Here is a 27,176-nt window from a genome sequence, read left to right as displayed (position 1 = left end):
AAAAAAAAAAAGAACTTATTCTTCCCTGCCAATTAGAAGTTTTCTATGCTTCTACTTCTCTTGGTGATAAAACTCTGCTGACCACTTCTTGCCAAAACAAACATGCTCAGGTGCCCAGTTTTGTAATTAAGCTTCTAAAATTAACCTAAAAACTGCTGTGCTTTTTAATCTTTGTGGTAGGATCACTGCTAATCAATTCTAGCAGCTGAAGCCCTGCTTGTACTCATACTGATAACACTGTCTTAATTTGCCCTTGACATTAAAACTGTGTTACATAAAAAGACAAACTCTGCTCTTATTCCCAATGTTTAAATAAAAAAATAACTAAGCACCAAGACACATTTAAGCATTTATAACTCTGCTCAGAAGCAGACTTTCCTCAAACCTTAACAATCCTCTGAAAGCCCTCTTATCATTTTTGCTCTTTGCCAGGTGGGATCCTTAAGATTAAGTTTGGACACTTTATTCCAAACATTTCACTAGGGCTTTTAGAAAGCCTTATTTTGATAAGACAGCATGTGCATATCCCAAACTGAGGGGAAACTGTTCATTTTGTACCTTACGATTCATTTTTAAAGGGAAAGTAACAGCAGTAAGTGACAGGTCAGACACAGCAAGAGCAGAGACAAAGAACTACATGAAGAAAACAAACACTGAATCACAGTGGAAGAACAAGTGAGAATACAGGAAAAATGAGATCATGTTTTTCAGAAGTGTGCAAGGAATCTTTATGTACTAAAAAATCCTAACCATAGGAAAGATCCAGAAAACTAACATCTATCACAGTGACTATACTTCTCAGCATACCAACAGCTTTTTCTGTGACCAGTACCATGGCTCAACTTGCAATTCCCCTACGTGCCAGGTGGCCCATTAGGGCTGAATAGCATCTTATGCAAGTCTCGAGGAGTCAACAACAGTTTAATAAGTCTGAAATGTCTTTTGTTTTAGTAATACTGTTTGCCCTGTTGGGAAAACTAAAAGGATTTTGTATTTTCAGAAGCATTAACAGATATGAGACTTTTTTTTCACGGGCTGAGAGGATCAAAAGAGCAGAAGTGATGAAACACTGAGTTGAGAGAAAGATAGTTAACAGGGAGAGCAAAAGATGTTTGCACAAGCAAAGCAGCAATAAGGCATTCGTTCATTCACTACTTCCCACCATCAGGCACATGTTCAACCACTTCCAGGAAAGCAGGCTCCTTCACACATAATGGTTCCTTAGAAAGATAAATGCCACAACTGTGAATGCCCTCCCATCCTCCTCCTTTTTCACATCTCTTATTACTGAGTACAAAGCACACAGTAGGCTAGGATATCCCTTCAGTCAGTCAAGGCCAGCTGTCCAGATTCTATCTTTTCCCAGCTCCTTGCGGGAAGGGCAGCATGAGAAGCAGAAAAGGACCCAACAAGCAGATGCTACTCCAACAGCTGAAACATCGGTGGACTGTCAATGCTGCTTTGGTCACAAATTCAAAGTGCAGTAAGACCTACTACGAAAAAAACAACTCTATCCCAGCCAAAGAGAGCAGACATATTCTGTATTCACTACATTATTTTAAATGCTGATTCGTAAACATATATAATGGTTACATCAATCTTTCTCAAAGAACATTTTCTCTTCCTTACACATAATGGAGAAATAATAGAAAATTTATTTCATATGAAACATATGGTCAAGGTTAGTTCTTAAAATAAGCTTCAATAGGAGATCCTTTCGTAAGACTAACATCATATTTCACGTATATCATCTTTCAGGGAAAAAATATACAAAATAAAGAAAATCTCCAAAGGTAACGAGCAGAAGTCCTATGGTGACTTTCAAACACAATATTTAAAATAAAAAACAGAAACAAGTTTCTTGTTGTCTGTATTTTTAATAAGTCTCTCCTGTGACCACAGAAACTGCTTCTAACTGTCAAAAAAGCCTTCTCTTTTTCCACAACATATTTCTTTCTCACATATTTGCCCTACAGCCAGTATAAACAGAGAGTCAGTTTATTGAGCACCTATCAGAACCTACATGTTCTGATTGCAAAAATAAATATAAGAAAGAGGTGTTGGAATAGCTTAGCAAGGAGCATTGTGATGCTCTCATAAAATATAAGCCTCTAATAGGCCAACTTCTCCGTCCCTTATTCATTTTCACTCTCTCCGTAGTTCAGGAATGCTTTAGAAATGGGAAATTTTCCACAGTGTTTACTAGACCATTTCAAGCCACCACTATGTGGAAATAAATCAATGTCTATTAAAAGGCTGCTTTCAATCTTAATTCTGATGCAGTGCTTTTTATTGAGCTACAAAATAACCTGATACTTTCGGTACTGAAGTTTACACTCAAGCTCTTAATTATACAAATAAGATTAAATTAGAAATGAGAATCAATAACTAATGATAAAACCAGAAGTACTTACATTAAACTTAATAATGTCATATATCAAGTACCGAGGAACAACCTGTCCATTAACCTTGTCGACGATCATTTCCTTAAAAGAAAAGAGATGACATTTACATTTACTTCATGACTACAAGAAAAAAAAAAAGTCAACACATTTATAATTAGTGAATAAGCCTGGGAGTGTGATGTAATCAAATAACTGGCACATTCTTACTGCCAAAAAAAATTTTTACAATATGTCAGCATTATAAAAATATTATGGTCCTAAATGTCTCGTGAACATCCAGTAAGAAGGCAGAAAGCTGTCCTAATGCTCCACATTCTTATCTGAAACATTTCTCTGTTAGATTCTCCACAGCTTTTAAAATCAATACCTTTCTTGCAAGAATGAGGCCTTAAAAATCATAGTCAGAACTGCAACCTTAACTAGCCACTTTTGGAAATGCACCTACAACAAGAACTTCAACAGCAGAAAAGTACAAAGCAAGCTCTTTTACCCATTTTCTATGTTCACTTTGGTCTCTTTCATGTTAGCTGTGTTCTAAGCAGCAGTGACAAATGCAGTTTGTTTGAATGCACTGTGACTAAGCACTAGGACTCTTTCAAATGGAAATGCAATGTCTGTATCACATGAAATCGGTTTCAATTCAATATGTATTGGTAATCTATCTTGAAAATGTCAGCAGGGAGAAAATCTGTTAATGATGAACAAACATGAACATGCACAGCTTACGTGCTGGTACCTATATCTGTAGCTCAGATTTGTGATATGAAGCAGACCAGTTCATTAGTTTGGTAAATTAATAAAAAAAATATTTAATCACATGCAACTTTTTCCATCCTGCTCTCCATCACCTAATTCTTAGCTAATAAGATAGTTCTACCAGCAAAGGGGTTTTTGCTGCCAATATCAAATTACAAATCCAAAGCCATATGTAGGAGAAGAAACAATGGGAAAGGGTAAAAAAAATAGTTCACTGTAACATGATGAAAACATAACTACGTGCTCAAGAATTAATCTAAAATAGCATCTTACATCAACTCAAATTAATTCTTGATGAGTCACTAGCATTTTTGTTATACAGCCTTTCAACTTCTCCTAGAATCTGTAACTTTCACAAAGTAAACCCCAACAAGAGTTTCGAAGATTTTCAGTCTGTATACATGCCAAACTTCTTGAATTATACTCAGCAATTAACCACATTAGGCTTTCAAAAAATAAGCAAGTAGTTTTAAATACAGATTTGTTTTCAATACAAAGTTGGAGGCATTTAAAGATAAAATAGAACACAGAAACCTATTGTTACAAATAACAATGGGCACCAGAAATTTCCTACTTCATATTTTGCAATCTCATCTTCCATAAACTGACTACAGAGATGGAGATCATATTTTCACAGCCAAGAGTGAAACATCATACACATCTTTCCATAAAGGGAAAAAGAAATGACTGAGCCAAAAATACTCCTTCATAATACTACAATACCTTATTCTTAAATCTAGAAATCACTTATCCATAGTTACTGTCAAATAACGTTTGCAAGTCTATGTAGAATTGGTGTAATGAAATGCTCTTCTATCACCTTCCAATATTTAGGTAAGACACTGGCAAGCTACGAACGGAGATGCAACACTGGGATGCATTCTTTGATAATAAATTTCATAGTTAGCTACACGAGTTGATGGAGCAGGTACAGAGAAAGAAGGCATTGTGTTCAAATGTGGAAGAGTTTTCATAGATGTAATAGCACAAAAAATCCTGACACGATTTATTTGTTTTCCCATTAGAAATAAGGAGTAAAGTAAAAGTGAAATACAAAAATGCTACCACACTGTTTCAAAGTTTCAACTGCATTAGCAAACAAAACTAAAACACATTTCATTGAACACAGATTTAAAGTTGAAGGACTCATTTCTTCAACATGAATATCCAGAGACCCAGCTCTGATGCAAAGCTAGCATTTATATGCAAAACCTTGAAAACAATTTGATGCCCAGTCTAAAAAGATTTTAAACCTAACTTTCAAAATCTCTGTTATTCCGTTTATGACTATTATAAGATACAGACAAGAAAGACACGTACATTCTTGAAATTTTCTCTGGAATGTTTAGATTTAACCCAGAATTAAATTGTATATCAAAACTTTTTCTCTACTTCAGACATATATAAACCTTTTCGACTCTATTACAGGTGCAGGTAGCCTCTTTTGTCACATCATAGAATCACAAGGTTGGAAACGACCTGCAAGATCATCTAGTCCAACCGTTTTCTCATTACCACTGCTACCACAGGGTACTAAACCATATCTCGCAGCTCCTCATCCACACACCTCCTAAACACTTCCAGGGACGGCGACTCCACCAGCTCCCTGGGCAGCCATTCCAGTGCCTGACCACTTTATAAGAGAAAAAGTTCTTCTCATGTCTAACCTAAACCTCCTCTGGTACAACTTGCAGCTATTTCCCCGGGTCCTGTTCATTGCCTGGGAGAAGAGGCCAAGACCCTCTTCACCCCAACCTCCCTTCAGGAAGTTGTAGAGTGCAATGAGGTCTCCCCTGAGCCTCCTGTTCTCCAGACTAAACAATCCCAGCTCCCTCAGCTGCTCCTCATAAGACTTGTGCTCCAGACCCCTCACCAGTTTTGTTGCCCTTCTCTGGAGGCTCCAGGGCCTCAGTGTCTTTCCTGTAGTGAGGGGCCCAAAACTGAACACAATACTCGAGGTGCAGCCTCGCCAGTGCTGAGTATAGAGGGATGATTACCTCCCTGCTCCTGCTGACCACACTATTTCTAATGCAGGCCAGGATACTATTGGCCCTCTTGGCCACTTGGGCACACTGTCGGCTCATGTTCAACTGAGCATCAGCCAACAGCCCCAGGTCCATTTCCTCTTCACAGTCATCCAGCCACTCAGCCCCAAGCCTGTAGCGCTGCATGGGGTTATCGTGGCCAAAGTGCAGGACCCGGCACTTGGCCTTGTTGAATCTCATCCCATTCACCTCACCAGCGATTCAGCTTATCTAGATCCCTCTGAAGGGCTTCCCTACCCTCAGGCAGATCAACACCACCTCCCAACTTGGTGTCATCTGCAAACTTACTGAGGGTACACTCAATCCCAAACATCTCCTTTTCTTTTCTTCTTCCCACCTGCCTCTTGTCTTCTTCCAGATCCTGACTTAAATCCCAGCTACCAGGGCAAACACACAGCAAGACAATATGCTTTAAAGTAGAAAAGACAAATTCCTGTGCTCCTCATCACCATCATGACATTGGCATTCACTGCTCCATTAGCTATGCCAATATAGCTGTCATAAGGCAACACTGTAAAGCGATCATAAGAATGATTCAATTAACCTAACACATCATTATTTAAGATTCTGCTCTCAGAGTCTTTCTTGAAATTGTAAGAATTGAAAAACACCTCCAGAATTAGATCTCAAAGGCAGGTTCATACTGTAGACAGTTGGGAAAATGTACTACTTGAGGAACTCAAACTCACTTATTCTAATTAATAACCTGATACTGTAAGGCTATGTTTAAGACAATTTCTAGATATCACGTGGCTATATAATAGAACACAGCAGTATGCACAAGTAATACCTGCAGCCATGTATTATCTTTTATATATCCCATGTAGGCTTACAGCTGCAGACATTTTAATATTGCCATTGCTAGGAAATATGGTTTTTATCCCTTGTCCATTATCCACCACTTTAACAGTGACTTAAACTGCAGGTTTGCAGAACAAGGTCCACTTGCTGGTTTCTTTAACGTAACCTGGAAAACTGCTGGTGTTAATCTTTGCTGGTGCTGCAGAGCATATGCTTACAGCATATTAGAAACAACAACTGTACCACGAGTCTTAAGCTGGACAAGTACCAAAAGGAAAGATGCTGGCCTGACAGCTCAGGGACTTGGTTTTCTCCACCTTGAATCACAGGTCTAAGTTGTTGCTGGATATAAAATAATCCAGAATTTAATTGCAATTCACAAAATCTCATTTTCCCAGTAACATGTAGAATGCACTCCTAGCTGAACCAGGGCATGGAATTGGATCTAATCATTTATCTGTTCATCATTCCTTTTCCTCCTACCTATAGTCTTTCCTTTATCCCTTTATTTCAAAACAATTCTAGACAGTGATGTATTTCAGGAATACAAAGAGTTTGGTTTTTTTTAAAAAAAAAAAACAAAAAACAAAACCAACTACATGCACAAAGTGTCAGTCTTAGCAAACTATAACAGCTGTAAGCTGTACCATTTCTGACAGAGCTTACAAATTTGTGAGCTCTGTACTGACACAAAAGTGCAATGGGTTCTCACTCTCCACTGACCACAATTCTGTGGGATGTCTTTGTCAGTGTGAATGTCTCTCTGCATTCATGTGCCCAGTAAACTCTAAATTCAAGCTCTAGGAAGCACCTAGGACCTCACATGTCAGGTAGTCCACCAAAGCGGCATAAAGGGCAGAGTAACTGCAACCTTCCATCCAGCTTGAAGACAAAGCTGGCCAAGGATGCCAAAACTGGGGACTGAAATCAATAAATGCTTATAATACATGACAATATACCACTCAAGCTTTTTTTAAATTTAAGTTAAAAATCGTGACAGTCTTAAATGCTTAGAAAAAATGAGAAGTGCATCTGTTTTATTTTAGTACTGAGTTACTAAAGAAGCCCTCACATAGCTGAATTTTAGAGGATGTTGTTGTGAGAAGTTCTGAACACTAGATATATTTTGCTCATAAACACAGATGATCAACAATTAGTTTTAGTTACAGTCTATCCCATTAGTTTAAAAAAGCACCTTTTTAAATAAATTTAGATACTGTATATTTACAGTAAGAGTCTTTGTTTACACATATTAAGCAGCAAATCAAACACAGTATATTTCTGCATTTTCTACTCACTTGTTCCAAAGCTAAGCAGAAACTTCCTGAAAGTAACTAACTAGTTTCCTTGAACAACAGCCAAAACACTTGAACAAAGATTTATGCATTCCCTCAGATACTGCTACGGAGGCAAAACAGTAGGCTTCCAAAGGAATGCTTAATGTTATGCTAGTCACCTGTAGGTAGTGTTCAAATTAGTTTTAATGAGATTCGCAAATAACTTTCTTCCGTGCCAGAAGAACAAACACAACCCAAAAGCTCGAGATGAAGACAGAGTATTACAGAAAACTTCTTATCATGAAGATGTAATTGATCGTGGTAAGAAATGTTTGCAAGTAATTTCAGAAGTAAACCCTAAATGCATTTGAGATTCTTAAAGAACACTGCATGAAAGGCTTACATCAGAAGCCTTGAAGCATGTTAGGGAATCACTGAATTCATGGCAATTTCCTTTATTAAAGTTTTATACATTCCCATTCTAAATAAACTTGCAGGGACCACTTAATCTTTTGTATTCTGATCACATGCAACTGTTTCACCACATGGAACTGACAGAATTCATCTGTTTTCTTTCTTGTACTTATAAGATCAATGTAAAGTAAGGCCAGCTGGGCCCCTTCGTTCTCTAACTTCATTCTCTGAAAGCAAAAAAGCTACTTCAAGGGCAGTACTGTGAATTACTTCAATCTGTAATTAATGAATTAACTTCAAGAGCCTTTCTGCACTAATTGGCAAAATACATTAATGCAAAAAAAAAAAAAAAAAGCCAAACTTTCCTTCGTGTAGATTTAAAAAAATGAAATCATGCATATATTCCAAGTGAGGGAACAGTTATGGAAATTATCATCTGACACGAACATTAAAGAAACAGCAAGTTAGAAAGTTAAGCTGCTGTGATGCTTCAAGCAATAGGCAAGCTCCACTCTCAAATCTCCTGAAAGGAATTGCAATGAAATACAATCAAGGTGTTTCTTTTTTTAACAGATAAACAAATTTATTTTGAAATCTGAGCTATACAAGTATTTAGTATCCATCAGAAGATTTCAGTTTTATCCCAAGGTATATCACTCAATCAAGTTTTCATATTTTGCTTTCTACTTTGTCAAAAAACCGCAAGGAAAAAAAAATAAATCATTATGCCATACAGTGAAATACTGAAATGTGCTATAACAACCATACTTCCACAAAACAACAAATTAGGTAAAGTTATAGCTTACATCCTGGACTACTATGTGATACAATCAGTGACTTGATTGTTAATTCTTCCAATTTAATTTATTTTTAAGAGTCAAAAAGCCAGAAGAGAGCCCCTCTCCCATGCCCAACAGCCGCTGCCACATTCACACACATATCAATATGTGCTTCCCTGTCCTCCACATATGCATATTAGCCAACCTTAGTAAATCGCCTGTTTTGAAACACAGAAAAGAGAAGCAGTCTCCCTGAAGAACTTCTATTTAAGTAATGCTTTCCAAAGACTTCCCTGTAAAACCACTGCTACAAAAGCATGAGACAGCAAGATATTTGTTCCTTCACAATTCTCTGGTAAGTGACAGTGAAAGCAAAGACAATGTATAATTTCACTCAATGACTTGCCTAACCTCAGTCTAAGGGCTTCAATCTATGTTAGGTTTCTACCAAGCAAAAGTGATAGTAAGGTAGAACAACTTCACTGCTACCAAAACATGACTGGGAAATGCATTCATCTACACTGACAGGTTTTTAGTGTAAGAGCTAATGAAGTCATTCAGCTAAAATAGAAAGGTCAAGAAATGCATTCTCCCTTCTCATGACTACTGCTCAGAAAAGCTTAGCAAGTAATATTACTAAAGGCCAGGTTTGGAACCGCAAATGCAGATATTATGAAGCTTGTTTTGCAACTGGTTCACAAAGTCCATTAGGAGATTTACATAATTTAAATTAGCACGAATACTTAGACATATTTCAATCAAAAAAAATCAAACTAAACCATTTCTAAATCAGTTAGTAATTCAAATTAGCTGAAAATAAAGATGACAGAAGCAAAAGACATCAAGTCACAGAAGTCAAACATCAAAATACCAAAATTTTCTCAAATTTTACAAACACTTAGATCAACTGTGTAATATTTACTATGTCTACTGTATCAAAACACAAAAGCTATAACAAGAGGTGAGATTCTGCATTTGTTTCTCTGGATTCTCTTCAAACTTTTTCTCATGCTTAGAGAATATCATCTCAATACCTTGATTTATTTCAAAGGCAAGTAAACAGCTCCCCCCAGAACAGTTATCATTACTTTTCTGTAGATAAGAAGTGATTTATGAACAATGCGATTCCTACGTTCAACCAGCAACTGCATCTATTATTCCTAAATCCCATGATTCAAGCCTAAGAAACTTGGTCTTGTTTCTGAACAAAAATAAACTGTTGACACTGTTACAATTATTATATAGTATGCTTCTTACCCCATCTAGAAGAGTGTTTGTTAGATGCATGCGAAGATCTTTACGAAATGGAAATTCCAGATTAGCTACATGAAATATGGAGTTGTCTCTATCAATCATATATACTTCATTCTTGCCATCAATTAGCATCATGTACCTGCAAAGGCAATGTTAAGAAGTTAAAAGATGCATCCTCTAAATCTAAACACTTTGTCTTGTGTTAAAAAAAATAATCCTGACGTGTTATAAAAGAGCATTTAAAAAGGAACTTTTTATAGTTGAAAAATTGAAGCCTCCTGTTTCAAAAAAGCAATTTAATTTGATGTAACTGTAACCAAGGAAATATTTCAAAACTAAAAGTTTAGAATGTATCTAGAGATATATTCTCTACAGAGAACATCACTGTGTACAGCCAAAACGATAAAAACAATGGAGATCTCAACACTGAAAGGAATACGTGAGGCTAATTCAGTTAGACTTCGCTAAAAAAATCTTTGACTCCAATTTTTCTTTAAGTGGGCAAGAACTTTACCTGATATAAATCTGCAGAGTTTAATTCACAAGAAACACTTCTTCTATCAGAGGTTATCCAACCCTGCAACACTGCAAATCTCAGCAAGAGACTGAGCCTCTTTCCATTAAAACATTAGGAAATTTAGACAAGGAACATTCTTCTGTCACGGTACATGTAAAGAAAACTTCAACACTAACCACAGCATCACAAATAATTTGTGAGCTTGGTTCAGTTGCAAACAACTGATTCTTCTAAAATAAATAAATACATTATTTACAGTAAGGCAGCACTAGGAGCCCAAATCAAAAATTTAAGCTTCTTTGTGCTAAACCCGAAGACGACTGTTCTAATCCTATAGAGTTTACATCCTATACATAATGGAAAACAGTGAATTAAAAGTAAATGATTGGAGTTTCACCATCCACAACAGAATACTCTGAAACAGAGAAAGCATATTTTGAAGACTCTCTCAGAAAAGAACTTTTCATACTTGTCGAAGTCCTCAAATGCAATAGATACACTGGGGTTAAAAAACAGATCTTTTCATAATTCATCCAATTCTCCTTGGGAAGTCCTGGTTCTGAAGAAATAATGAGTTACCAGTAGTCTTTTCTAAAATTCACCACTGCTCTTAAAAGCAATGCCCATAGAATCCTTGCTGTCAAAAGCAAACCAGCCCCCAGAATCCCTTCAGGCATTTGGTCTACACAGGCAGCTCAACTGCTGCCTTTATAGATCCTACAACACCTCCAGCAATCAGTAAGCTTACAAAATCAGAAATCAGGCTGCTTACAGGGGCACAGCATCACACATGCAGCTTAAATAAATACTTTCTTCCAGTATTATAATTCCAATCACAGTGCACACCATCTATCATCTTAACTAATACGTATCCACAAAAAATATGAGCACTTTAAGGTGTCATGTACGAATCGCACAAAAGTAAAGACGTGTAGGAGCAGAAGAACTGAAGTCTTCAAGAGGGCTGGGAGTAGATTAAGTTAATGCAGCATCAGGAGAGCTGAAAGTCGCATGAGGTGCTTTATGAAAAAAAATAATAATTCAACCTACATTCAACTGGATGACTTCACGTCAGTTCTTTAGGAGATAAAATTACCTGCACACAAAATTAGTTTTTCAAATCACACACATTTGCTCAAAACTGAAACCAATTACAAAGAATACATTGTGTATTTCTCAAAAATTAATGAAATCACATGAAGGGAAAAGAGGTATGTAAGGTGAGTAAGAAATATTGTACACTTTTTATTTCAAGCAACCTTAACTATCTACACACTCACATATTCTTCACTGTTATAAGTACTTGCTTTCTTTGCAATTTGTCTCAATCACAAAATAGCACCGGAAACAATCTCTAATGCTTCAAAAGATCTAGGACTTAAAAAACAATACATATGTTACCACTACAAATGCAACGCAGCATGAGGTCTTCTAAAAGCTCTGAAAAACAAAATCAAAACATCCAACATCTTTGTTTTCAGCCACCTAAAATACCTACAAGTTCAGAAGACTTACAGAAGGTTTCAAAATCTTTTATTTGAACATCAGAAGATAGATCAACACCACCACTTTTTCTAAGTCATTTACTCAAAATCTATGGAGATTTACTTAAAAATTGATAGCTGGATAATTCCCCAGCCACTGGAGTGAGATTCCTGTCCTTCTCTCACGATTTCTTTCCCACTCTTTTCCCAGTGTTTCATTGTTAGGTTTTTATATTGCATACTCTAAACTTCAGTAAAAAATCCAGGTCTTGAGGATTGCATACATGGGATTTCTAATTAACGATTACCAGGAATTACATATCAAAAAATTTTGGTCTCATGACAATGCAGATCCACTGAATTTCTCTTAGTGACAACAGCTAAGCACAGCCACTCTCTCTCTTTCAGAACAAGGAGTATATAAACAGTCATTGAACTTGCATTTCCTCTGTACAGAATACAGTATTTATCACCACGTATTTATTTTGACTATCAGAACTTTCTCAAAACAGAAAAAGATGCAGTTATTTCAAACAGTAAGAGGAAATTAGCAATGCTAGCAAATCAGCTTGTAGTTCTGAGGGCAAGCTGTGCCATTCATACTCACACTGCTGCGTGGTTTAACCCAGCAGTAGCTCAACACCACACAACCCTTTGCTCACTATCCTCCAGGTGGGATGCAAGAGAGAACTGGAAACAAAATAGAACTTGTGGGTTGAGATAAAAACTAAGACAGAAGAGGAAAATGGAAACAACAGTGCAATAAAAACAATACATATAGCTGCAGCACAATCATTTGTCAACCAGCATCTAGCTCCAACACAGCCCCCTGCCAACTGACCTCTCACAACCCCTGAGCAGAGGGGTTGGCTAACTGTCCACAACTTAATGGCCTTCCACTGGTGTCACCCGGTATGGAGCAGCCTAATTCAAGCACCTGTCCTGACCCCACACCCTGCTCTGCTATCACAGCAGTGGCTCTGCCCCAGACCCAGGCAGGCTCCCATCACTTACAACAAACAAGCATCAGCGTGCTTCAGTTTAAGCTGAAGCTAGGAGAACAATTTCAAGCACTCAGCACACAGAGAGGGCATGCATGCTTGTGTATTTCCGCCCCCAAAACTATGATTTCAAACCTGATTTTAATTCTACCTCAGTGTTAATAATGCAGCCCCATCTTTAAATGTCTCAGTAGGAGACGCTAGTAATTATACAGACCATCCACTGCCCCATGTGCCACACATGCGAAAATGAGCAGCAAGGCCGCCAAGAGAAAAGGCAGATATAAAACATACTTGTGCTTTTAGGAAATTGCCACATTTAGGCAACCTGCAGTAATGCTGACAGCAATTATCCAAATGCAAGTCCAAAATTAGAATTCACGTTTGCAACAAGACATCATATTTCTCAGATTAGAACCGGGCTGTGAAATTATCAATTTAAGTCTCTCTTGAGCCTCAAATCCATCCAATCTGATTGCAAGTTTGCATGAAAACAAGCAACCTAACCCAGTACCTAAAAACTGTAAAGGATTCAGTGGTTGGTATCGCAGGAGGGTTCCTAAACAAGACATTATTAAGGACTAAGTGATCCTAAAGCAAAGCTAGGTTAAGGAGACAGGCTCTTCAAGATGCATTACACACATCCAGCATGTGCAAATATGTTAAGCCTACAGCATTTATGCAGCCCACATGTGCTTTCATACCCATAGGTAATTTGGCTGGTAAACATCAGTATTTTAGTCAAACAACAACCAAAACAAAGCTAGATAGTTCCTTGGGCCTCCCATTAAGACTTGCAAGAAGTTGGGTACTTCAAATACCCAGAGCACAAAGTTCAGTTTCACTGTGTTTACAGAAAGCATGACTTGAGAAAAGTGTGAATAACTCAACAGAAATGAAAGACAAATTTGTTAAATTATGAATTACCAACATTAGATAGAAGAACTGCGCTTACGGAGGGACTGACAACTCAGAAGCGTTCTATGAGCAGCCGATAGCTGGAAGCATGCAAGAAGAAAAGGAGTTAAACAACCATGCCACAGGTTTGGTTAAACTGAATTTATTAATGAGTTTTTTCTATTCTTTACTTTCTAAGTGAAAAAGCATAGCTTACATGCTTAACGTCAGACTTTTCTCCACATCACACTATAAGCTTTCTTCAGGAAGTCTTGTAGACTGCTGAGCAGTGCATTTCTGAATACTATCTGGATGTACCCTGACAGCTTATATTTAAAGAAGTTAATTAAGGCATTAGCATCACAAGCACTTACACTAGAATACAGAGCAAGCCTCTGGGCAACACCACACTGGCTAAGAAAGAATAATGCCGATTTCTCAAATGCATTCAGTAGGAACTAACACAACATATAGGAGCTTAACTGTCGTGCATTGTATTGCTTACTGTGAACACTACTTGCTATTACAGCTGTACATTATTACTAATTATCTCTATTGTGTTAACACCCAAAAGGCTCCAATTAGCCAGGCCCCATTGTGTTAGATTCCCTGCAAGTACACAAGATGACATGGTCTGTATCAGACAGCCCAATCTGAATTTAAAACAAGACAAGTGAATAAAATAGCAGGAGTGGAGCAGCAACGTAAGTGTCAGTAATTTACCTTTTGTAACAATACATAAAACTGGAGAATCATCTTGAAAGTTCTCTGCAGACATCAACTAACACATCCAAATAAAGGCAACTGTTTCAAAGGCTCATGTTTACCTTTATGCAGAAGTAGTGCAGCTGGCATAAAACACATTTCAAGAATGATTTTATTAAAATTCATTTTTTTGTTTTTGTGTTTTTTACAGTTTCATTGCTGACTTGGGCTATATTGAATGATCAGAACGTTAAATAATTCTCATCAATAAATTTTAAAATACCTTTCAGAAAATTATTATTTAAATAAAACAAGGCAAATTACTTCATTTCCCCTCAATTTACAGTCAGTCAGTCTGGAACAAGAGCAAAACTGCATCTCCCCAACTCCAGATCCAATACTGCACTGACCATAGCATGCAGCCTCATTCCTCTTCCTTAGTTTATTTTCACAAGTCATATCTTCATTAGTGCTAATACTCTTTGACACAGTTCCCAACATTGAGCACAGCATTTGTCAATGTGTCTATTCATTGTGAAACTGGTCTCCTAGAAGTTCAAACGAGCTCTGCCACAAACATGATCTTAGACTGTGCTTTACCTACAATCAACATCTTTCTCCAGTCAAAGTCTTAACTGAAGAATTAGAAACAATAGAAAAAATACTGCACAACTCTCAGACTTTTAAGATCTCCTATGTTTTTGATTTCAACACAAAATGAATTTTCTGAGAAAACACTATAGCAAGCAAGTGGATTAGTACTAGTTTTTAAAGGAGGCTTAAAAAATTCAGCTCATACTGCAGCTTCCTTTGTTCTGCATTATTTACTCAGATGGACTTCATCAATCTATTCTAATTATTTTGACAGAGCATTGTTGATGTTGCCTTTTTTTTCTTTTTGCATATGCTTCTGTCTACTTTGTCACATTAAAGAATGCAAAATGCAAGGAATTCCATCATCAACTCTAAGTGCAAAAGCATGACAGTTCCTCATTCCCACAGGAGTTCATTACACAGGATAGAATTCAGCCTTGTGAAAGCTTTGCCTTCCCACACAAACAAGCCTTACTCAACTCGATAAAGCAATTAGTATTGCTAAAATGTTTGCTGATGCACAGGCAAAACCAAAATCTTGTTGTAGATATTTTTAGTTTCTTAAATTCTTTGTATGACTGACGCACTTCAAAACCATAAGCATGCTGCCACTCTTTAGATTCATCACCTAGGAGGCTCCTCCACTCCAGCACTTAGGCCCCTGCCTCTCCTTTCTGACAAGGCAGCATCAATTTCTGGCCAGACCATCAAACGCTGTAGAAAGGGCCAGGGGAATAAAAATTAATCACTGCCCTTTATCCACTGACAGTAGGAGAGCCTCTATCTGTGTCACTGAAGCATTTTGGTTCCACATCCTGGCCTCAGTCCAGATAGTGCTGGATCCAGAGTAGCAGTTTAAATGAGATGAGTTTGCAGTTGGCCTGCAGTGGCAGATGGAGCAATACGTCCTCAAGTCCCAGTAAACAGGCAAGGCTCAGCTTGCTTTCTTCTCTTACATTAATTGCTGCTGGCAATGGTCAGTGCTTCCAACTACCTCTTGAAGGATAAGAAACCTGGACACGGGTACAGCATTATTTTCATGGTATAAACAAAAGGAAAACAGTAACTATTTAATCAGCACACTAACAGCACTGTCACAAATACAACTTCCATGCCATACTGAAATTTTTCATCTGCACAAGCAAACAGAGTATCAGACAGCACGAAGCAGCTACACATGAACAGCTGTGAAACTGCGTACTTGCAGGTATCATTCAAATTCTGAAGGGAAAAAAAAATAGAAAACCACACACATGCCCACTGGAAGTCAGCCCACTCTAAATACATTAACACTTCGTATTTGTACCACCTTTCTAGGTTAAATTCTATCATTAACCAATACTTCATACAGAAAAAATAACTATATTCTGACTCTCACTTCCAATTAACAGCCTCAACTCCAATATTCCATATTCATGACATTGCATTCAAGTGCAGTGACACGTCTCCCTTATCTGTTTGTCAGAAAGTGTTTGGCTTCCATTTCAAAATTCTTAATGACAGTATACAACTGGTCCTACCATCCAATATTCAGGACTTCCCCTTGTGGCTTTCTATACCCATTCTTCCAAAACTATCCATTGCTTTTTTTTTTTTTTTTTTTCTCCAATCCTTTCTTTATCTGTCTTACAGTTCTAGGAAATTTCATTAGATTCAGTATCTAGAATAAATCAAAATTTTGATAGAAGTCCACGGGCATGAGATTTACCACTACTCCTTTCTTTTTCAAATATATTATTTTCCCTTTAAATAGTAAACAAACTGTGACTAAAATGGTTGAAGAAATGTCATTCCTCATCAGTACTGGAGACTGAATTCCTCATTCCTTCCCCACTCCTTAGTTTATCCAAATCTATCCATCTAGAAGGAGAATCCACATAACTGATCTATTGTTACCTCTCATTGCAATCACAGTGCTTTAAATTCAAAGCAAAGCCTTTTCATCAGTGAACCAAATTTACCTTCGACAATCGGGATTAAAAAAAACAACAGAACAACACTTTAAATTCAAATATTTAAGTACCACTTTACTAAGTTGCTAATTAGTAAAATAAATGTATCTCATTTACAGTCAGAAACACCTTGATGTGTCAATGGTCAGCATTCTCCACTAATGAATACCTGGAAAGAAAAGGTGGAATTCAACTTCTGATCAAGCTTATTTGTGAAGCATCTTCGGGGTGAAATAAATAGCTCCACAGATTTCAATAACTGCACTGTCTAAACTCTTATTACACCAGAAAAGATATGGATGCCAACTTGCACTGAAGTATGTCCACAGTGGTAATTCTGTGTCTTCAGCAGATTCAGCAGTAATTCAGAATTTTATTTTTATCATCCTATAGTGACATTTTAAAAACACAATTCCACAATATTCTCCATCCTTCAGCTGTTATGAAAACAAAATGTTATCACTCAAACTTTATTTTGCATCTTTCCCAAAAAATGATGTTTCCAATATTCACGTTAGTCAAGAAAGCTATCTTTCTAAGTGCTGAGATTCCCAATATCCAGCTTCATGTTCTGAATCACTCATTCAAACTCCTCCATCTTGCTGCTCTGATTTGATAGGGGAAAAAAATAATTGTCTTATTGACCCCCTGGTATCACAATGACAGTGCTGTGCCCGATTTTGATAATGTATTGTTCAACCTGCTTACTCGAGACTACAAACTTCGTTTATGCAGAACTCTCCAAGATGCTGTTCCTTGTATACACACACATCACACAAGTAACCACTGTAAGACAACAGAAATCCCAGAGCTTGTACAGGCTATCGGTCTTCATAGATTTTACTAATCATCAGTATTCTACTGTTACCTCACTCAACACCACATTCTTTTTCTTATTCTTGCCTGTCACCACTGCCCTTTCAACTCTGAATTCAAGTCTCCCTTCTCATTTGCTCCCTTTGACAACTGAAGGTCCAGAGAAGATTGTAACTACTGTGACCTAGAAAATCATCAGAAGTGAAGTAGAGAACCTGCAGATGACACCATTTACAACAGAAACCTTTATGTCCCAAACCACAATCATGAAATATGCAAATTTCAATATCCAGAAGGTACAAAAACACAGGCAGGAAGAGGCAGATGCAACGATACACTCCCCCTTACAACCTTTTAAATTAACTCTATTGACTGAGAAAGCCAATACAGCAGCTACTTTTCAAAGGTCAGCAAGAGCACAAAAACACATCTGCATTAAAAAAAAAAAAAAAAAAACAGCTAACAAACCTTTAGGTCACACAACTATTAAGACGTAGCATCATCATACAATTCACTGGAGTACTCTCAACTGGAATACAATATGCACCAGCATTAATAGGGAAGTTCATTTTTGAATATAGGGAAGGGTAACAATAGCTGTGGAGCATGGAAAAATGCAGAAGCACAGAAGCTGGTATCATTTCTACTAATTAAGTATCATAGCTTAGACTGAGTTCAAACTTTAGCTTTTCCCGTTTTATAAATTAAGAATAAAAATGCCTTTAGTTAATTTAACAGATGGCAAATTAAAAAACGATGTAAAACTATATTTTCTAAAGTATTATTAGATTGTGAAACTGCAGCAGGGCTGGTAAAACCAAGAATTTAACAAGGTTGGGAAAAAAAAAAAAAAGACTATCTAGTTACAGCATTTTCTTGACAGCCTTCCAAAGTTTTAATTAAGTTAAAGAAACAAAATATATATATCCACAGCATTCCTTTTCTTAAAGAATACTAAACTTTATGGGTTAAATTTGAAGTCATCTTGTTATCGTGATTTGACCTACTGCAAAGAGTAAATTTACCTACAACTAATAAATACTGAAGAATACTTATAGTTTGTAGTATATGATGTTCAAAAGAAAAGAAGAATGGTTAATGAGCTTGAAAATACGTGAGCCAGTAACAGAATTTGTATACTAGCAGATTTATTTTAAATAGTAAATTCTCTTTGCTTTGCTGAAACTTCAGTGCTGGTAAGTGGTCAGATATGTATTAAAGTACATTAAAGTACATTTCTATATTAGATGGAAGAACACTATTGGAAAATAACTGTACAATATAATGTTCTGACTACTTTTTTAAAAATGTATCATTTGTTTGAAAAATCTCATGTCAAAAGCTTGACTGAACTACCAAATTCTTACATTAAACATCCATTTTATTACTTACTGCAAATATTCAGCTTCAAGCTAGTTTGAACTTGTTAGATGGCAATCTTCCATAAATTTTAGGAAGATGTTGCCCGTGCAGCCCAGCCTTCAGTATGCTCACATCCACTGCTTGGCCTCCATAAATGTTCAGCAAGTGTCAATGAACATCACTGGGTGCCATTTTTACTGTGAAGAGGAATTCAGTGACACACCTTTCCTTCATCTGCACTTCCATGTCAGACATCACTTTGACAGACCACCCCTCTGCTGCCATCTATCAAACAGCAACAAAACATAATGGAAAACTGGAGGGAAGGTTCAGCCTCTACTGCCATCCCACCAACATCTGCCTCTGATTCATGCACCAGCGTAACAAAATAGGAGGCATTACTTTTAGAGCAGGCCTTGTTTAGGGGAAATCTGTGCCTGACGTAACAGGCTCAAAAAAAATGCAAAGAAGCAGTGACATAAATATATTTAGATGACAAACAAACAAAACCCCACCACCTTAATGTCAGATGACAAGTAATTATTTTCCTCCTTTCCCAAGAAAGAGACCCATGTTTCCCATGGAGCTCCACAATTAAAGAAAAGAGTATTTACAGCTTTGAAAAAGAAAGTTCCCCTGACTTTGAAATGATTTATGCCAGAACACATGCTGGGTCAATTCTGTCTACTTCGCAGGCAGCAGCTTCAGAAGCTACAACTGTCATTTGTGCCCACAGATTAGAGGCCTAGTTTGAAAGGAAAACATGCCCTAGATATTTGTATAGTTGCACTCTATAGCCTCAATATCATTCTTCCCTGAATAAACTTAATCCATTACATTTCACGAAATGTGCCCATGCTGCTCCCAAGAGAATCAGCAGCACAGGACACACTGTTTCACTATCAAAAGTGGTCTACAAGAATGATTAATGATTTATTTATTAATTTTTCTCTGATACTCATGGCTTGAACATCAGGTACACACACAAGCATACCATTTGTCTTGGTCTAATTAGAACATTCTAGGACTACAGTTGAATACTCTAAAATTAGTATTCGTAGCACAAGCTACCTAATAAGCATTTTAATACATTAACTCTTTATAAAGAAACAAAAGAGCTTGCTTCGAAGACAGTCTGTCCAAATATTCAAATAGTTTCATATGAATAATTGTTAAGCAGCACTTTTCAAAGGGCTCTGAATTTTAAGCATTTAAACTTGTTTCACAGATCTGGAGCATTCTGATAGCATACATCAAGCCTGGTATTTTGCAAAACGTACCTTCCTATGGCAAGGTAATACGCTGCTAGGACTTTATAGCCCCTAAAAAAGAAACAAAAAACCAACAGCTTCCTTCTGTGATATCATTTCAGAGTTGTGACTGTTTCAGACACGTATAAATGAGACCACAATAAAGAATAAGGAAGTATTCTTCGGACATTCATGTCAATTTGGATCCAGACTGGAGGCAATGTGGCCCATCATACCCATTTATTCATTTCTCTATACCGACTCAATGATTTAAAAGACAGACTTCAGGAGAGGGATAAGAAGCAAAATGGAATCAATGTGCTTTAGCAATAAATAAATAAATACAGAAATATACACACACAGTCACACCCCACTCCAAATGCAGCATGAAGATTCAAAAAACCACCACCAATTGCAACCTAGCCCAAGAGCTGTGAAACTGCTAGATCTGGTCTGTAACACTTATTGCCATTTAAAATAAACTGCCTTGAGCAAACTTCTTAAGAGAAACAATATTTATACAACATTTCCAGATACCAGCCTACTACCTTAAGATACTCCGTGCTGCTTCATTTGATCTACAGTCTCTTGGTAAAGGTTAACTATATTACCATTATAGTTGAACAGAACTAATGAGTTATCATGTCTCCTGAGAGCAGCTAACAAAAAATCAACCTCTGGAAAGTCTAAGTGTGCTCTCATTCCATGGACAATGGGTAAAAAGTGAGGAAATGCTGATATCTGTCCTCTGAGAACACATCAACTGGTGAATATGACAGAGATGATGAAGGCAATCTTGTGTTAGTGCTTCTTTATCATGATCTACAGGACACACTAAACGTGTAAAGTGCCTTTAACTCAGCGTGCAAAGGGACTTTCTGCACTCTCAGATAAAAACTCAAGTAGGAATGCAATTTCCACTCTTTCTAATGCTTTGGTAAACAGGTTGATACCAGTCTTGTAATCCTAAGGTTAGTGTCCAATGCAAACACACGAAGTAACTATTAAGATGTAGAGTCTCTGCTACCAGAACTCCATCTTTCTAATCCAAAATCACATCCTTTCTGCTTCCCTGTCTCATTTTCTCTTACCCCCCTACCTAAATACACAAAATAAAACTATGAATTAGGCATTTGTGTTTTTTTTCATAAAATTAAAAGGAATGCTATTTACAGTGCTATAAAACATCTACAAGTTGTTCAACTTAGTGACCATTAGAAAGGCATTTTATATAATTTTCTGTTCTAGAAAGTCATAAATCAAGTAGGTGCAACCTTCAAAAAAAACAAAAACAAAAAAAACACCTCACTCTATAATCCTTAATCATATGTGTGCCTTTATGGACTGCTGGAGCAGCTTGACATTACATTACTACTACACACTTCAGAGCTCAACTGCAGGTGCTCAACAGCTGGTTAATACCGAAGCTTACAAAAGCTATTTATAGCTTTTAGCATTATTTGGAAGGGGGGAGGTGGGGAAGAGAATGCTTGAGTGCAACTATTTTTATGAACTTCACAACTTCAGTTTTCCAGCCAAAATACGTACTGTTCCCAACTAAATATCTCCTTTGAAATAAAGTCAGAAATAGAAATCCTATGTGGATTCCAGATTCATCGTCAAGCAAGGTTCTTCCAAAAGTAAAAGGAAGAACCTCCTACTTACACAATTAGTTTAAAAATAAGCAGGTTTGTCCTCTCTTAAGGAGCTAGTTAAAGTGATTACAAAGCAGGAACGCTGGGATCTATATCATAGTAAATAAAAACTGCATTTCCTTTCTAAAGATCTTAAAAGCATCTTTAGATGCATGCAACGAAACAATGCAGGTAGGAATAAGGGAACAGCAACAGTCACTCTTCCCTTTTCAGTAAGGTTTCTACCACACGTCTCTTTAAATATCATCCTATTTTGATGCAGCTTCAAAGCAATAACAGAAAAACCCTTACTGCTCCTATTTTCAGACACTTATTAAAAATAACCACAAGAGTCTGATCAGAAACTTTCTTACACACACAGAAACTACGTCAGCATTCATACAATTAGCATTCAAGAGCTGAGGTTTTCCCTGCCGCTGGCCATCTCGAAAGCACATGCTATCAACAGAGCTTATTTAACTCTGAATCAAACCACTCAAGTTAAGTCCACTTGTTCACAAAACCTGTCACTCCTTTCATGAATTCATTTATTCCTGAAAAGCCTGCTCAATACAGGGCCAAACCCAAAATCCTGAGCACTTCTGGTCTTCAAAATTTCAGTGCCTCAACAAACAGATACACAGCATTACCAATCACTTGTGCAAAATTGATAAATATTTTAAGAATATATATGTATATATATATTTTTTTAAGATAACCAAAGAAAGGAAGAAGAGGAAGGTGCAGTTTAAAAATGCCCGAAAAATGCCACTCTAGAAAATTCTAGAGTGTTCTGTATCCCATCGCAATATTAACAAGCAACTGCCCTTTCCTGACTCCAAGAATGGCAATATGTATAACACTAAATACAAGGAAATAATTAGACACCCAAGATACAACATTAATTGATTTGTTAGCCATCTAGGGTCAGAACATAAGGCCACCAAGAAATAGGGTATCCATACCTAGAGAGAAGTTCTGTGCTCATAAATGCCTTTCAGCGATGAATGGCCCTAAATCTCCGTTACAATTATTTCTGATGCCAGTTGGCTAACCTCAGCAGCCAACCTTATTGTCCTCCTCCTCCACACCAGAAAAGAATATGCTAACAATTGTGTAATGCTCCACTTCAGATATTTTCCATCACTGGCATAAACTTCTATGTCTATAAAAATCATTTTTTACCAATCTGAAAATTAATTTATGTCCTCTTTCTCATTCCCAATAGACTCTCCTTCAAGTTTAATCCCATCTTAATATCTTCACTCTCAGTAGACAATCTTTCTGTTCTTTAAATCTGCTTTCAAGATAAGTTGTCTCTCATTCTAAATAATGAGTTCTCAATTCCATTATTTGTTTTTTCAATTGGATTAGCATAACTCTCCAATCTTCCCTGTCCTTCTTCATTCAGTTCTGTTATCTCATCTTCCTCTGTAACATTGTCCTGCCTCTCCGAGATGACAGTTGGATGCTGTACAGTAACTCTTGAGTCACAACCACTGATTGAGCACCTCAGAAAAGGACCGGGTCAGCCCTGGGAGCACAGGTGAAGGCAACTCAGCTGTGTGACCTGGAGGGGTGGAGACTGGCTGCACCTCTTAGACCTTATTTAAGGGCTGATTGCCATGGGGGAAGGTTCTCTTTCTGGAGATCCCTCCTTGGTGGAGCTTTTCCCTGCAAACCCAGGATCTTCTGATATGGGTGAGTAATCTTCTTCCCTTCCTTTATAGCATCTTTCTATTCTGCTGGTCCTTTGGTTATCACACCTTTGTTGTAATGCCTTTCCCATCGTACTGATCTGTCCAGTTGCTACAGATGCATTCACGGAAAACTCTCTCTTCTTCAGTCTTATGCAAACAGGTGATCTTTTTTCTTCTCTGCCACATTATTTTGCATTGCCTCCTTTTATCTTGTCATTTCTAAAGCAGAAGATCTGTTTCTCAGTTTTCTTCATTTCTGTCAAGTTGACCTTCAGCAATAATCACCTTTTCATATTTTACTCTCAACTCAAAAGACTTCTGGACAATTTTTCATATTAGGAAGCTGATATTTATCAGTTGTGTGCATAAGCTTCATCTCACCAGCCAAAGGATCATAGGGCAGCAAAAGAAGACAGTATTGAGTATTCAGGGGAAAATTTTTTGGCCCCCATATTCATTACCTTTTAAAAGCAAGCATGAGAAATATTCCCAGTAGGTATTCATCCTTCAAGTAACAGTCTTAAGTACAGTTTTGAAAAGACTATAGCTGACAATAACTTTGAACTTCAGAAAAATAGGAAAATTCTTCACTTTGTATAAAGCTGAAATGGAGACACCTAGGACGCTATTACAGGTCTTAACCATTACTCTGAGTTATCCAAAGCACATAAGTTACTATTATTTGGTTAATAAACAGTTTAAAAACTTTGGCCATCAATTTTACCATACACTTAAGTGCAGTCTCACTATGTTTATTTTCAACTGATACTATTAAAATGAGAATTACGTAGGCAGCAGGCCTTTTTCATACATGCAATTTTCTAATTATGTAAAAATTACTACCTTCATAGATATTACTAAATATTTTATTATGAATGCCTTTTAAACAATTAGTAGTGGTTCTCATAGAGGCTTAACATGCTGTACCTAGCTGTTCACAGTTAGGTATCTGTGAGCCACCAAGTTTGTATGGATATTTTTCAAATATAATAGCCTTTGGCAAGAACTATCTGTTCTGTATTTCTTCTAAATAGCTGATTTACCATAATTAAGCTGCCACTGCATTAGTAAAAAATAATAAAATCAATCCTAAAGCTACATGCGTACAGACATGAAAAATAAGAAGGTACTCACACAAATGTAAGACAGTAACTCACATCCATTAATGACTTGTATTTTGTTCAAGTCACATTTTACCATTATAAAACTCAGTTCTCTTTGATTGGATTAATATGAATTATTCTATGGACGTTTTAAAGCTTTTAATGATTCTTACTGGTAAGAGTCTTTTTTTTTTTTTTCAGAACTGGCATCTCATTACCTTACGGACCCTACTTCTGTCTGAACATCCAGCTCCACTCATTAGAACAAACATCTGCTACAAACATTATTAATGAGACCTATATCATGGGATACAGCGCGCCGCTCACCACCTGGGCCAATGACTTTACAGTACAAAGTTGATAACACAGTCATACAGTATGCCTTCTACATACTATAACAATTACCTTATTCAGATAGCATCTACTATTTCTGCAATCCCAGCCCTACAAAACTGGATGTATTTATGAAGCCATGCATATCTTGTAGCTACTGCTATCCTACAATGTGTATTTTCTACTCAAAAAGCCAGAGGGCGGGACTTCAAGAGTGGAAAATTTGTCCTTTGGATTTTGGTGTCTTATGAATAGATTACCATAAAAATTATTTTTTAAGACACCAGAGGTTTGACAACTGTTTCAATAAGCACACAGAATAGCGTTCATGTCAAACCAGGTAAGATAACTGCAAACTTAAGTAATTTTGTCAATAATAATGCAATATGACCTTAGAAATGTTTCTCCCAAAACAAAATGACTTCCAAGTAATATTTATACACACACACACACACACACACACACACACACAGACACACAGAGAGCTGCCACAAAGGAAGTATTTTTCCCAAAGAGAGCCTCAATCTGATACAAACATGGATCTGGGTTTTCAGGTAGGCCCTTAAAAAAATGTTTGCTAACTTCCTAGACCATGACCTCTCATTAACTCAGAAAGGAACACTGAGTGATTTGGTAGACCAAACACACAGCACCTGCTGTAGGCCTTGCTGTCTGCACTGGGAGTTGGGCATCTCCCATGCCTGCCCACAGGCACTTTGCTTTATGGAGTGCTGCACAGCACAATACTGTCCACCCAGGAAGAAAAAAGAGAACATGAGATCAGAGCATTAGCAGCTATTAGGACATTACGTCAGTTTAGAAACATATAAAATAAAAAGCAGCTGCACTGTCATTTAACAGTGTCTTTACAGCAGTTCTGTGGGTACATATGCTCCCACAGGCAGTGCAGGAGTAAATTTAGGAGTGTTTGAGAATACAAGATTAAAACTGAAGAACCGCCCTGGGTAAGAGGGGAGAACACACTGCATTTCCCTTTGGAGCAAGCACATTGGTTTGCTCCAGAAGGTAACCTGGAGCAAGAACAAGATGTGCACTTTGTGATGCTCATTGAAGGACTCAAAATGAGGCACTGAACAAGCAAGGCCACTGGTGTAGGCACAATCTTTGAGAACCTGGATGAAGCAAGCAAGGGTAAATCAGAAGATTTTGAATTCCAAGTTCCATTGTAACAGGGAAGTTTTGACCAAAAAAAGAAACTCAGAACCCATAAGTTTACTCAAGTGTGTAAGATGCTACTCCAGTAATTTTCCAAAAATGCTTTACTGAATCACTGTCAACTAATTTAACTAGTTAAATCACATTATTTAGTCATTGCCATACGCTAATTACCTTTTAAGAAATACTTTAATATTTTTTTCTTTTCACTATGGCTAGAAAAATATAGCAATAATTAGAAAGGAAGAACACTCAGCTCTAGTTAAAATCAATAGGAAGAAGAGATGTATTTGGAGAAAAATAAATGTCCTCATGAAATTACCAATACTATTTGCCAGTTAAGGCAACCTAAAAGTAAGGGCTTCAACTATGAAAACCTCTAGAGAGAGCAACCACTGAAGGAATAAAATGCAAATATTTAACAATGGTGAAATATAAGTTTGCCTAAGCTGAGAAAATACTGCCATTGACCCATATGAGCAAGTTATATTCAAGTGAGAAAGTGTAAAATAAGATTAAGCATCTACTTTTCTATAAGTCTAGCCAGGCTGATGAAACAGTAGCACTCTTGTTATCAAAAAGGCAGAAAAATAACTAGAACAAAACTGTGCAAGCCAAAAAAAACACACTGAAATAAACACCATCGACGGCTGCAGCTGCGATACATTTGACAGAATAGGTTCAGAGATGTGACAACAGGGGTTTCATTTCCAGACGAAGTGAACCAGGTATCTGTAAATACATCTCCAGTAACAAGTGTCTTAATATTAAATTCAGGAAGGTCACGCTTGTCAACACAAGCATTCAGAACAATTAATGAAAATGTGTTTAATTACATGTGGAGTCTGAATCATCGGAGAACAGCAAAATAATAAGCATGTCCAATATAAGAATTGCCAGACATTTTTCATTGTTGATTAC

At 37.0% G+C, this 27,176-nt stretch overlaps 1 protein-coding gene across 3 annotated transcripts in view; it reads right to left on the bottom strand.

Moving 5' to 3' along the window:
* Positions 1-27,176, bottom strand: part of RNGTT (RNA guanylyltransferase and 5'-phosphatase) — a 183,455-nt gene that overhangs the window by 124,972 nt on the left and 31,307 nt on the right. For 2 of the 3 annotated variants that reach the window (XM_085217658.1, XM_085217655.1), the window contains exons 9-10: positions 9,735-9,870; positions 2,415-2,486 (exon numbers count right to left, since the gene is read on the bottom strand). In XM_085217658.1, the coding sequence (XP_085073784.1) occupies positions 2,415-2,486; positions 9,735-9,870 (208 nt within the window). The remainder of the gene's footprint in view (positions 1-2,414; positions 2,487-9,734; positions 9,871-27,176) is intronic. The other variant, XM_085217657.1, reaches the window with a different exon arrangement.

The sequence above is a fragment of the Meleagris gallopavo genome, chromosome 2 (assembly GCF_905368555.1).
Source record: "Meleagris gallopavo chromosome 2, MGAL_WU_HG_1.1, whole genome shotgun sequence".
Taxonomy (NCBI): Eukaryota; Metazoa; Chordata; class Aves; order Galliformes; family Phasianidae; genus Meleagris; species Meleagris gallopavo.
The sequence above is the reverse complement of the archived record's forward strand: the minus strand, read 5'-3'. Positions and strand labels throughout refer to the sequence as shown.